Below are 13,552 nucleotides of genomic sequence, written 5' to 3'. Positions count from 1 at the left end.
CCTCCCCATTCCACAGGGATGCTGGCCCATGTTGACTCCTCCCCATTCCACAGGGATGCTGACCCATGTTGACTCCTCCCCATTCCACAGGGATGCTGGCCCATGTTGACTCCAACACATTCCACAGGGATGCTGGCCCATGTTGACTCCAACACATTCCACAGGGATGCTGGCCCATGTTGACTCCAACACATTCCACAGGGATGCTGGCCCATGTTGACTCCAACACATTCCACAGGGATGCTGGCCCATGTTGACTCCAACACATTCCACAGGGATGCTGGCCCATGTTGACTCCTCCCCATTCCACAGGGATGCTGGCCCATGTTGACTCCTCCCCATTCCACAGGGATGCTGGCCCATGTTGACTCCTCCCCATTCCACAGGGATGCTGGCCCATGTTGACTCCTCCCCATTCCACAGGGATGCTGGCCCATGTTGACTCCAATACATTCCACAGTTGTGCCAGAAGTCCCTGACCAAGGCCCTTCTCTAGGAAGAGTCTTGGTGGTTCCAAACTTCTTCCATTTAAGAATGACGGAGGCCACTGTGTTCTTGGGGACCTTCAATGCTGCAGAAATGTTTTGGTACCTTACCCCAAATCTGTGCCTCGACACAATCCTGTCTCGGAGCTCTACGGAGAATTCCTTCAACCTCATGGCTTGGTTTTTGCTCTGACATGCACTGTCAACTGTGGGACCTTATATAGACAGGTGTGTGCCTTTCCAAATCATGTCCAATCAATAGAATTTACCATAGGTGGACTCCAATCAAGTTGTAGAAACATCTCAAGGATGATCAATGGAAACAGGATGAACCTGAGCTCAATTTCAAGTCTCATGGCAAAAGGTATTTGTTTTTAATTTTGTATAAACTTGCAAAAAATAAATAAATACGTGTTTTCGCTTTGTCATTATGGGGTAGTGCGTAGATCAATGAGGATATTTTATTTATTTAATCAATTTTAGAATAAGGCTGTAACGTAACAAAATGTGGAAAAAGTCAAGGGGTCTGAATACTTTTCAGAATACACTGTGTATTATTACTACCTGAGAGAAACTGCGTGGTGTCCGTACAACTCCCGGACTGCCGCCAGATCCGCCTCCAACTGGGGGTGCTTGTGGAGCTCGCCATCAGAGTTCACCTATCAGAGAGAGACGTCAATAAATCAATGAAACGTGTTTTAAAATCCTTTTTTCGCCCTCATCAGCAATATAGGCAAACCTCTTCACAGTAACTTAAGACCCCCAAAGAGCAAAGAGAATCACAGGCACAGTGACCAGCAAAAATCTCCCTAGAAGGACAATACCTAGAAAGGAACACGGCTCAGAGGGGAGACCAGAGGGGAGACCAGAGGGGAGACCAGAGGGGAGACCAGAGGGAAGACCAGAGGGGAGACCAGAGGGGAGACCAGAGGGGAGACCAGAGGGAAGACCAGAGGGGAGACCAGAGGGGAGACCAGAGGGAAGACCAGAGGGGAGACCAGAGGGGAGACCAGAGGGGAGACCTGAAAGGCTTCTTTTTTTTTTAAAGTGCGGTTCTTTGCCCTCCCCTAAAATGTAATGATTGGACAGATCTCTAAAGAGACCCCAAAACACGACCAATCAGCTGCTAAGGACATTTTGTGCCAAAATCAACCTACAGCAGAACAATAATCAGTTTATACCCACTGTGCAAAACTGATTGAATCAACGTTGCTTCCACGTTATTTTAACAACTAAACTCAATTTTCACTCAACTTTTAAATCTAAATCCAATGACATTGTGAGTTTTTCTTTGTTAATTTCACATTGAATTCAACCAAAATTGTATCGAAACAAGACGTTGAAATGCCATCTGTGCCAAGTGGGTATGCTTTAATCTGAACGCTCCAAATACTCGTGGAGAACAAAAAAGTTTCACTGAGAAGGACCGTCTTTGTCCCAAGTAGCACCCTATTCCCTATGTAAAGCACTACATTTGACCAGAATAGTAAAAACCAGGGCACTACATAGGGAATAGGGTGCCATTTGGGAGACACACTGTATAAACACCCAGCTAACTCAATGTGTCATCTCCTGTTATATTTCATTGGCCGGTTCAATTTCTGGGAGAAGCTAAATGAAATCCAATATTACCACTGGAAAATTAATGAACAAATTCTCCCTACAGCTGTCCAGATACATTAAACATGAAGTCTCCTAGAGCTGTCCAGACACATTAAACATGAAGTCTCCTAGAGCTGTCCAGACACATTAAACATGAAGTCTCCTAGAGCTGTCCAGACACATTAAACATGAAGTCTCCTAGAGCTGTCCAGACACATTAAACATGAAGTCTCCTAGAGCTGTCCAGACACATTAAACATGAAGTCTCCTAGAGCTGTCCAGACACATTAAACATGAAGTCTCCTAGAGCTGTCCAGACACATTTAAGACAATAGAGGAGTTAATGTGTCATAATTATTTGCTTTAAAACTAGGGGTGTGTCAAGTACTCAAACAAAACGAGTATCGTAACGGATATGGAGAATTTTCCCGAAATACAATTATGACAAGTATTTTTTGTAATTATGAGTGCCAACACACATCTCTCTTTCACTCAAACAGTATGAAGCACTGTGTTCTCTCAACAACTATTGGCTAGTTCTTCTGTCTGTCAAAAAACAGGGCGGGGGTGTCAGTTGAGTCTGCTGTAACAATTGGATTAGAACAAGCCACTCCTCCTCTGCTCTCATTTCCCCGCACGGCGAACACACGCTGCGCTGTTTTGGTCACTGTCTCAGGACACAAGTCTCTCCTTCTCCAAACATCATGTAGGGAATCAGAATCGATAGCTAGGTCATTGTTGTTCAAATCTAGTTACTTCCTGTCAACTGAGGCCATATGGTTGTTTTGGTCTGTCTACTTGGCGTTGTTCAGCAGGACTTCTTTGTCTTTCTGTATAATTATTCCATTCCTGACCACGTCTGTCGTTGTGTAGTGATCCAAGCCCATGCTTGCTTGCTACTATTATTTCTACTGGCCCAGGCATGTTGACCGAGCGACATGTCATTACAAAATATTTTGATTTATTTTGATTGTATAAATGTTGTGGCGTACGTGTCAGCAGAGTATCACATTTACATAAGTATTCAGACCCTTTACTCAGTACTTTGTTGAAGCACCTTTGGCAGTGATTACAGCCTCGAGTCTTCTTGGGTATGACGCTACGAGCTTGGCACACCTGTATTTGGGGAGTTTCTCCCATTCTTCTCTGCAGATCCTCTCAAGCTCTGTCAGGTTGGATGGGGAGCGTCGCTGCACAGCTATTTTCAGGTCTCTCCAGAGATATTAGATCGGGTTCAAGTCCGGGCTCTTGCTTTGCCACTCAAGGACATTCAGAGACTTGTCCCATAGCCACTCCTGCATTGTCTTGGCTGTGTGCTTGGGGTCGTTGTCCTCTTGGAAGGTGAACCTTCGCCCCCCAGTCTGAGGTCCTGAGCACTCTGGAGCAGGTTTTCATCAAGGATCTCTGTGCTTTGCTCCTTTCATCTTTGCCTATATCCTGACTAGTCTCTCAGTCCCTTCGGCTGAAAAACATCCCCACAGCATGATGATGCCACCACCATGCTTCACCGTAAGGATGGTGCCAGGTTTCCTCCAGACGTGACGCTTGGCATTCAGGCCAAAGAGTTCAATCTTGGTTTCATCAAACCAGAGAACCTTTTTTCTCATTGTCTGAGAGAGTCTTTAGGTGCCTTTTGGCAAACTCCAAGCAGGCTGTCATTTGCCTTTTACTGAGGAGTGGCTTCCTACTGGCCACTCTACCATAAAGGCCTGATTGGTGGAGTGCTGCAGAGATGGTTGTCCTTCACGAAAGGTTCTCCCATCTTCACAGAGGAAATCTGGAGCTCTGTCAGAGAGACCATCAGGTTCTTGGTCACCTCTCTGACCAAGGCCCTTCTCCTTCGATTGCGCAGTTTGACCGGGCGGCCAGCTCTAGGAAGAGTCTTCCCCAGATCTGTGTCTCGACACAATTCTGTCTAGGAGCTCTACGGACTATTCCTTCGACCTCATGTCTTGGTTTTTTGCTCTGACATGCACAGTGCTTTTCCAAGTCATGTCCAATCAATTGAATTTACCAAAGGTGGACTCCAATCAAGTTGTAGAAACATACGATGAGATCAGCACACCCCTATTTAAAACATTGGTTATGTTATTGATAAAGAAACACTAACTACAGTATACCTACTGACATCAAGTAAACATGATCTAGGTCTATTTCCATTAATGGATTTTAAGCACTAGCCTGAGGCTAGTACCTTTCAGACCAGGCTAGTAGAAAACATGACATTTTGACACTGGCAAGTGACATTTTTGTCTTTTCAAATATCCTATGGCATATTTTGTACATGGGCTAGTAAAAAATGGTGGTCGACTGGCTAGAGCCCAAAATCCTTCAAATGACATCCCTGCCTTCTCCCCCATACTACATAATCAAAGATCCAAAGAACATCAACCATCACTGGTATATGAAACAAGGTCCAACTCACTCTGTAATTGTTATGACAGCTTTAACATTATATCACCTAAAACCCACTTGTTTCCCTCCAATCTAGGAGGTTAATACAGAGTGTTTTATCTGGAAGCTTTTAAAGAATAGCCAATAGGGCCCATATATAACGTGTTGCTGACGTGACACGTTTCCCAAAGTGCCACCACAGGACGCACACACACACACACACACACACCATACCCGTCAGAGGAAGATGGCCATATTACTGTGACTGACATTTAATTCTAAAGCCTGTCACACGAAACAATTTGGACCCAATTTATGTTGCAGATGCACTCTCCAAGAGACATGCCGATACACGAAGCAATTCAAACAACATGTAAATTGCATGCAACATCCAATCCTATCATACATCACACGATTTCATAAATGGATTTGTTTAGCCAAACGTTTGGTAATTGTAACAGCATCGAGACACAATTGTACAATTTAGATAGCTAGCCAAAATGTTGCCCATTTGTAAACAATGTTTAACCAAGCTAGCTAGCTAACCAAGCTAGTAATGAGCTAAGCTAGCTAGCTGTAGTCATGTTGGACAATGTCAGTTGAAACTGGACAGAGAAAAAGTCTGGTTTCACTTTTAAAATGACACATGTATTGACTGCCAGACCACGTACATAAACCATGACTAGCCATGCGGTCTAGCATTTTTTTATTTACACATTTCCCATTTGGCATGTCTCTTTTCGTCGTGCTTTGCGGCACTACTGACACCTGTGTTGGCATGACAACTGGGTCGGAGTTCAGAACGGAACGATACGACGAGTCATGTGAACTTTTTTCTGCTCACTGATTGGACATTGCATACAGACAATTGCGTGAAATAGGTTTGATTTCTATCGCTGGCGATACAATGCAACTAATTTGCAGGGAAATTGTTTGAGGGTGACACATAGAGCAACCCAGATGCAAGCAACATAAATTTAGTCCAGATTGCTTCGTGACCGACGTAGGCATCAATCACAATCTTTAAAACAGACTCGCTACTCACAGAAACGGACTAATCACTCAAACAAACTTCAGAAACTGTCGCTTTGTCACAAGAGGCCGAACACAGTTCACCAATCAACAGTTAGGAGGAGGAAGGAAGGAGAGAGGCGAAGAGGGAGAGGGGGCAGCCGTCGCTCATCAGAACAGCCGTATATTTCCATACAGAAAGTCACTTGTGTCAGAGTTCATTTGGGTGATGTGAATGAGCGTCGGGTCTCTTTCTGAGTGAGCGGACTGAAAATATAAAAAGAGATTTATATACTTGATGAGTGTAGGGCTACTTTAGGGAAATCTGCCATGGAATCAGGTGGAGAAGTCAGGGGAGGTCTGGAGCTTTGATTTCTGGCTTCTCCTTAGAGCTGCTGGGTCCTCACTCTATATAAGGAGTTCTACTTACTTGCCCCTTGGGGGTGGTTTCCTGGACACAGATAAAGCCTTGACCTGAACTAAAAAATAAATAAAAAATCTCCAAAGTGCTTTTCAGTCCAGGACTAGGCTTAATTTGTGTCTGGGGAAACATGCCCTAAGAAATCTACTGCCTCTGTAGCTAAGAGAGGGCTGAACCCTGGCGATCTAATGGTTAATACGTTACAGCAGTTGTCATGGAGATGAGGCTTGATTGCTTACCTGACCTCCATAGTAAAACTCCTCAGAGTCAGCATCCCCCTCAGAGTCCTCCTCTATGGCATAGTGGCACTGGGGGGAAGTTAGACATCTTATTACACACTATTAGTTACTACACCCGCTACCACAGTTACTACACACTGTTAGTTACTACACCCATTATCACAGTTACTACACACTGTTAGTTACTACACACTATTAGTTACTACACCCATTATTACACACTATTACACTGTTACTACACCCATTACCACAGTTACTACACCCGTTACTACACAATTATAGTTACTACACCCATTATTACACACTATTACACCGTTACTACACCCATTACCACAGTTACTACACCCGTTACTACACACTGTTAGTTACTACACCTGTTGCTACACACTATTAGTTACTACACCCATTATTACACACTATTACACCGTTACTACACCTGTTGCTACAAACTATTAGTTACTACACCTGTTGCTACAAACTATTAGTTACTACACCTGTTATCACAGTTACTACACACTATGTTACTACACCCATTACTACACCCGTTACTACACACTATTAGAGCATTACTAGACACTATTACACCACTATCACATTACACCACTATTACACCCCTATTACACTACTATTACACCACTATACTATTACACCCCTATTACACCCCTATTACACTACTATTACACTACTATTACACCACTATTACACCACTATACTATTACACCACTATTACACCCATATTACACTACTATTACACCACTATACTATTACACCACTATTACACCCCTATTACACTACTATTACACTACTATTACACCACTATTACACCACTATACTATTACACCCCTATACTATTACACCACTATACTATTACACCACTATTACACCCCTATTACACTACTATTACACTACTATTACACCACTATTACACCACTATACTATTACACCACTATACTATTACACTACTATTACACCACTATTACACCCCTATTACACTACTATTACACCACTATTACGCCACTATACTATTACACCACTATACTATTACACCACTATTACACCCCTATTACACTACTATTACACCACTATTACACCCCTATTACATTACACTACTATTACACCACTATTACACCTCTATTACATTACACCACTATTACACTACTATTACACCACCATTACACCACCATTACACCACCATTACACTACTATTACACTACCATTACACTACTATTACACTACTATTACACTACTATTACACTACTATTACACTACTATTACACTACTATTACACTACTATTACACCACTATTACACCACTATCACATTACACCACTATTACACCACTACACCACTATTACATTACACCACTATTACACCACTATTACATTACACCACTATTACATTACACCACCATTACACCACTATTACATTACACCACTATTACACCACTATTACATTACACCACTACACCACTATTACATTACACCACTACACCACCATTACACCACTATTACATTACACCACCATTACACCACTATTACATTACACTACTATTACACCACTATTACACCCCTATTACATTACACCACTACACCACTATTACATTACATCACTATTACACCACTATTACATTACACCACTATTACATTACACCACCATTACACCACTATTACATTACACCACTATTACACCACTAGTACATTACACCACTATTACATTACACCACTACACCACCATTACACCACTATTACATTACACCACTACACCACCATTACACCACTATTACATTACACCACTATTACATTACACCACTACACCACCATTACACCACTATTACATTACACCACTACACCACTATTACACCACTATCACATTACACCATTACACCACTATTATAATTACACCACTATTACACCACTATTACACCCCTATTACAATACACCACTATTACACCACCAATACATTACACCACTATTACACCCCTATTACATTACACCACTATTACACCACCATTACACCACTACACACGTTGCTACACATTACATACTAATAGTCATTACATACTACCATACAGTTATACACATTACATACTATTATAGTTATTACATAATACTATACAGTTATACACATTACATACTATTATAGTTATTACATCATACTATACAGTTATACATTACATACTATTATAGTTATTACATAATACTATACAGTTACACTTAAATACTATTATAGTTATTACATAATACTATACAGTTATACACATTACATACTATTATAGTTACTACATAATACTATACAGTTACACATTACATACTATTATAGTTATTACATAATACTATACAGTTATACACATTACATACTATTATAGTTATTACATAATACTATACAGTTATACACATTACATACTATTATACAGTTATTACACACTAGTTCACAATGAAAAAGTTCTCTACAAACTGATATTAAATTGCTGACGTTATAATGCTTAATGACTTGCTATGAGCATGTATGAGCCTTTATAATGTGTTATTAATCAGTGATGTACATCTTACCTGGTTCTTGTCTATCTGAAGTTTTGACTTGATGGACAGGCAGCAGTTGGCGTCATTATTGACCCTAATCTCTGTTGACAACACACACACACACAAAACAATACACAGTTAGCCAGGACGTCTGTTTATCTAAGTATCTGCTATACCAACAGACAGTCTGATAAACAGAGAGACTACAGACAGTCTGATAAACAGAGATACAACAGCAGAGAGACTACAGACAGTCTGATAAACAGAGATACAACAGCAGAGAGACTAAAGACAGTCTGATAAACAGAGATACAACAGCAGAGAGACTACAGACAGTCTGATAAACAGAGATACAACAGCAGAGAGACTACAGACAGTCTGATAAACAGAGATACAACAGCAGAGAGACTAAAGACAGTCTGATAAACAGAGATACAACAGCAGAGAGACTAAAGACAGTCTGATAAACAGAGATACAACAGCAGAGAGACTACAGACAGTCTGATAAACAGAGATACAACAGCAGAGAGACTACAGACAGTCTGATAAACAGAGATACAACAGCAGAGAGACTACAGACAGTCTGATAAACAGAGATACAACAGCAGAGAGACTAAAGACAGTCTGATAAACAGAGAAACAACAGCAGAGAGACTAAAGACAGTCTGATAAACAGAGATACAACAGAGAGACTACAGACAGTCTGATAAACAGAGATACAACAGAGAGACTACAGACAGTCTGATAAACAGAGATACAACAGCAGAGAGACTACAGACAGTCTGATAAACAGAGATACAACAGCAGAGAGACTAAAGACAGTCTGATAAACAGAGATACAACAGCAGAGAGACTACAGACAGTCTGATAAACAGAGATACAACAGCAGAGAGACTACAGACAGTCTGATAAACAGAGATACAACAGCAGAGAGACTAAAGACAGTCTGATAAACAGAGATACAACAGCAGAGAGACTACAGACAGTCTGATAAACAGAGATACAACAGCAGAGAGACTACAGACAGTCTGATAAACAGAGATACAACAGCAGAGAGACTACAGACAGTCTGATAAACAGAGATACAACAGCAGAGAGACTAAAGACAGTCTGATAAACAGAGAAACAACAGCAGAGAGACTAAAGACAGTCTGATAAACAGAGATACAACAGAGAGACTACAGACAGTCTGATAAACAGAGATACAACAGCAGAGAGACTACAGACAGTCTGATAAACAGAGATACAACAGCAGAGAGACTAAAGACAGTCTGATAAACAGAGAAACAACAGCAGAGAGACTAAAGACAGTCTGATAAACAGAGAAACAACAGCAGAGAGACTAAAGACAGTCTGATAAACAGAGATACAACAGCAGAGAGACTAAAGACAGTCTGATAAACAGAGAAACAAGAGCAGAGAGACTAAAGACAGTCTGATAAACAGAGATACAACAGCAGAGAGACTACAGACAGTCTGATAAACAGAGAAACAACAGCAGAGAGACTAAAGACAGTCTGATAAACAGAGAAACAACAGCAGAGAGACTAAAGACAGTCTGATAAACAGAGATACAACAGCAGAGAGACTACAGACAGTCTGATAAACAGAGAAACAACAGCAGAGACTACAGACAGTCTGATAAACAGAGAGAGACTACAGACAGTCTGATAAACAGAGAAACAACAGCAGAGAGACTACAGACAGTCTGATAAACAGAGATACAACAGCAGAGAGACTAAAGACAGTCTGATAAACAGAGAAACAACAGCAGAGAGACTACAGACAGTCTGATAAACAGAGATACAACAGCAGAGAGACTAAAGACAGTCTGATAAACAGAGAAACAACAGCAGAGAGACTAAAGACAGTCTGATAAACAGAGATACAACAGCAGAGAGACTAAAGACAGTCTGATAAACAGAGATACAACAGCAGAGAGACTACAGACAGTCTGATAAACAGAGATACAACAGCAGAGAGACTAAAGACAGTCTGATAAACAGAGATACAACAGCAGAGAGACAGTCTGATAAACAGAGATACAACAGCAGAGAGACTACAGACAGTCTGATAAACAGAGATACAACAGCAGAGAGACTACAGACAGTCTGATAAACAGAGATACAACAGCAGAGAGACTACAGACAGTCTGATAAACAGAGATACAACAGCAGAGAGACTACAGACAGTCTGATAAACAGAGATACAACAGCAGAGAGACTACAGACAGTCTGATAAACAGAGATACAACAGCAGAGAGACTACAGACAGTCTGATAAACAGAGATACAACAGCAGAGAGACTACAGACAGTCTGATAAACAGAGATACAACAGCAGAGAGACTACAGACAGTCTGATAAACAGAGAAACAACAGCAGAGAGACTACAGACAGTCTGATAAACAGAGATACAACAGCAGAGAGACTACAGACAGTCTGATAAACAGAGATACAACAGCAGAGAGACTACAGACAGTCTGATAAACAGAGATACAACAGCAGAGAGACTAAAGACAGTCTGATAAACAGAGAAACAACAGCAGAGAGACTAAAGACAGTCTGATAAACAGAGAAACAACAGCAGAGAGACTAAAGACAGTCTGATAAACAGAGATACAACAGCAGAGAGACTAAAGACAGTCTGATAAACAGAGAAACAACAGCAGAGAGACTAAAGACAGTCTGATAAACAGAGATACAACAGCAGAGAGACTACAGACAGTCTGATAAACAGAGAAACAACAGCAGAGAGACTAAAGACAGTCTGATAAACAGAGAAACAACAGCAGAGAGACTAAAGACAGTCTGATAAACAGAGATACAACAGCAGAGAGACTACAGACAGTCTGATAAACAGAGAAACAACAGCAGAGACTACAGACAGTCTGATAAACAGAGAGAGACTACAGACAGTCTGATAAACAGAGAAACAACAGCAGAGAGACTACAGACAGTCTGATAAACAGAGATACAACAGCAGAGAGACTAAAGACAGTCTGATAAACAGAGAAACAACAGCAGAGAGACTACAGACAGTCTGATAAACAGAGATACAACAGAGAGAGACTACAGACAGTCTGATAAACAGAGATACAACAGAGAGAGACTACAGACAGTCTGATAAACAGAGATACAACAGCAGAGAGACTAAAGACAGTCTGATAAACAGAGATACAACAGAGAGAGACTAAAGACAGTCTGATAAACAGAGATACAACAGCAGAGAGACTAAAGACAGTCTGATAAACAGAGATACAACAGCAGAGAGACTACAGACAGTCTGATAAACAGAGATACAACAGCAGAGAGACTACAGACAGTCTGATAAACAGAGATACAACAGCAGAGAGACTAAAGACAGTCTGATAAACAGAGATACAACAGCAGAGAGACTACAGACAGTCTGATAAACAGAGATACAACAGCAGAGAGACTAAAGACAGTCTGATAAACAGAGATACAACAGAGAGACTACAGACAGTCTGATAAACAGAGATACAACAGAGAGACTACAGACAGTCTGATAAACAGAGATACAACAGCAGAGAGACTAAAGACAGTCTGATAAACAGAGAAACAACAGCAGAGAGACTAAAGACAGTCTGATAAACAGAGAAACAACAGCAGAGAGACTAAAGACAGTCTGATAAACAGAGATACAACAGCAGAGAGACTAAAGACAGTCTGATAAACAGAGAAACAACAGCAGAGAGACTAAAGACAGTCTGATAAACAGAGATACAACAGCAGAGAGACTACAGACAGTCTGATAAACAGAGAAACAACAGCAGAGAGACTAAAGACAGTCTGATAAACAGAGAAACAACAGCAGAGAGACTAAAGACAGTCTGATAAACAGAGATACAACAGCAGAGAGACTACAGACAGTCTGATAAACAGAGAAACAACAGCAGAGACTACAGACAGTCTGATAAACAGAGAAACAACAGCAGAGAGACTACAGACAGTCTGATAAACAGAGATACAACAGCAGAGAGACTAAAGACAGTCTGATAAACAGAGAAACAACAGCAGAGAGACTACAGACAGTCTGATAAACAGAGATACAACAGCAGAGAGACTAAAGACAGTCTGATAAACAGAGAAACAACAGCAGAGAGACTAAAGACAGTCTGATAAACAGAGATACAACAGCAGAGAGACTAAAGACAGTCTGATAAACAGAGATACAACAGCAGAGAGACTACAGACAGTCTGATAAACAGAGATACAACAGCAGAGAGACTAAAGACAGTCTGATAAACAGAGATACAACAGCAGAGAGACTACAGACAGTCTGATAAACAGAGATACAACAGCAGAGAGACTACAGACAGTCTGATAAACAGAGATACAACAGCAGAGAGACTACAGACAGTCTGATAAACAGAGATACAACAGCAGAGAGACTACAGACAGTCTGATAAACAGAGATACAACAGCAGAGAGACTACAGACAGTCTGATAAACAGAGATACAACAGCAGAGAGACTACAGACAGTCTGATAAACAGAGATACAACAGCAGAGAGACTACAGACAGTCTGATAAACAGAGAAACAACAGCAGAGAGACTACAGACAGTCTGATAAACAGAGATACAACAGCAGAGAGACTACAGACAGTCTGATAAACAGAGATACAACAGCAGAGAGACTACAGACAGTCTGATAAACAGAGATACAACAGCATAGAGACTACAGACAGTCTGATAAACAGAGAAACAACAGCAGAGAGACTACAGACAGTCTGATAAACAGAGATACAACAGCAGAGAGACTAAAGACAGTCTGATAAACAGAGAAACAACGGCAGAGAGACTACAGACAGTCTGATAAACAGAGATACAACAGAGAGAGACTAAAGACAGTCTGATAAAC

At 41.0% G+C, this 13,552-nt stretch overlaps 1 protein-coding gene across 2 annotated transcripts in view; it reads right to left on the bottom strand.

The window, feature by feature from the left end:
* The window catches only part of LOC139544891 (protein mono-ADP-ribosyltransferase PARP8-like), a 113,010-nt gene that overhangs the window by 30,170 nt on the left and 69,288 nt on the right, over window positions 1-13,552 (bottom strand). For both annotated transcript variants that reach the window (XM_071352061.1, XM_071352063.1), the window contains exons 5-7: window positions 8,701-8,771; window positions 6,153-6,221; window positions 1,050-1,144 (exon numbers count right to left, since the gene is read on the bottom strand). In XM_071352061.1, coding sequence (XP_071208162.1) covers window positions 1,050-1,144; window positions 6,153-6,221; window positions 8,701-8,771 — 235 coding nt within the window. The remainder of the gene's footprint in view (window positions 1-1,049; window positions 1,145-6,152; window positions 6,222-8,700; window positions 8,772-13,552) is intronic.

Source organism: Salvelinus alpinus, chromosome 19, assembly GCF_045679555.1.
Source record: "Salvelinus alpinus chromosome 19, SLU_Salpinus.1, whole genome shotgun sequence".
In the NCBI taxonomy this organism is placed as follows: Eukaryota; Metazoa; Chordata; class Actinopteri; order Salmoniformes; family Salmonidae; genus Salvelinus; species Salvelinus alpinus.
This window is presented reverse-complemented; position numbering and strand designations above follow the sequence as displayed.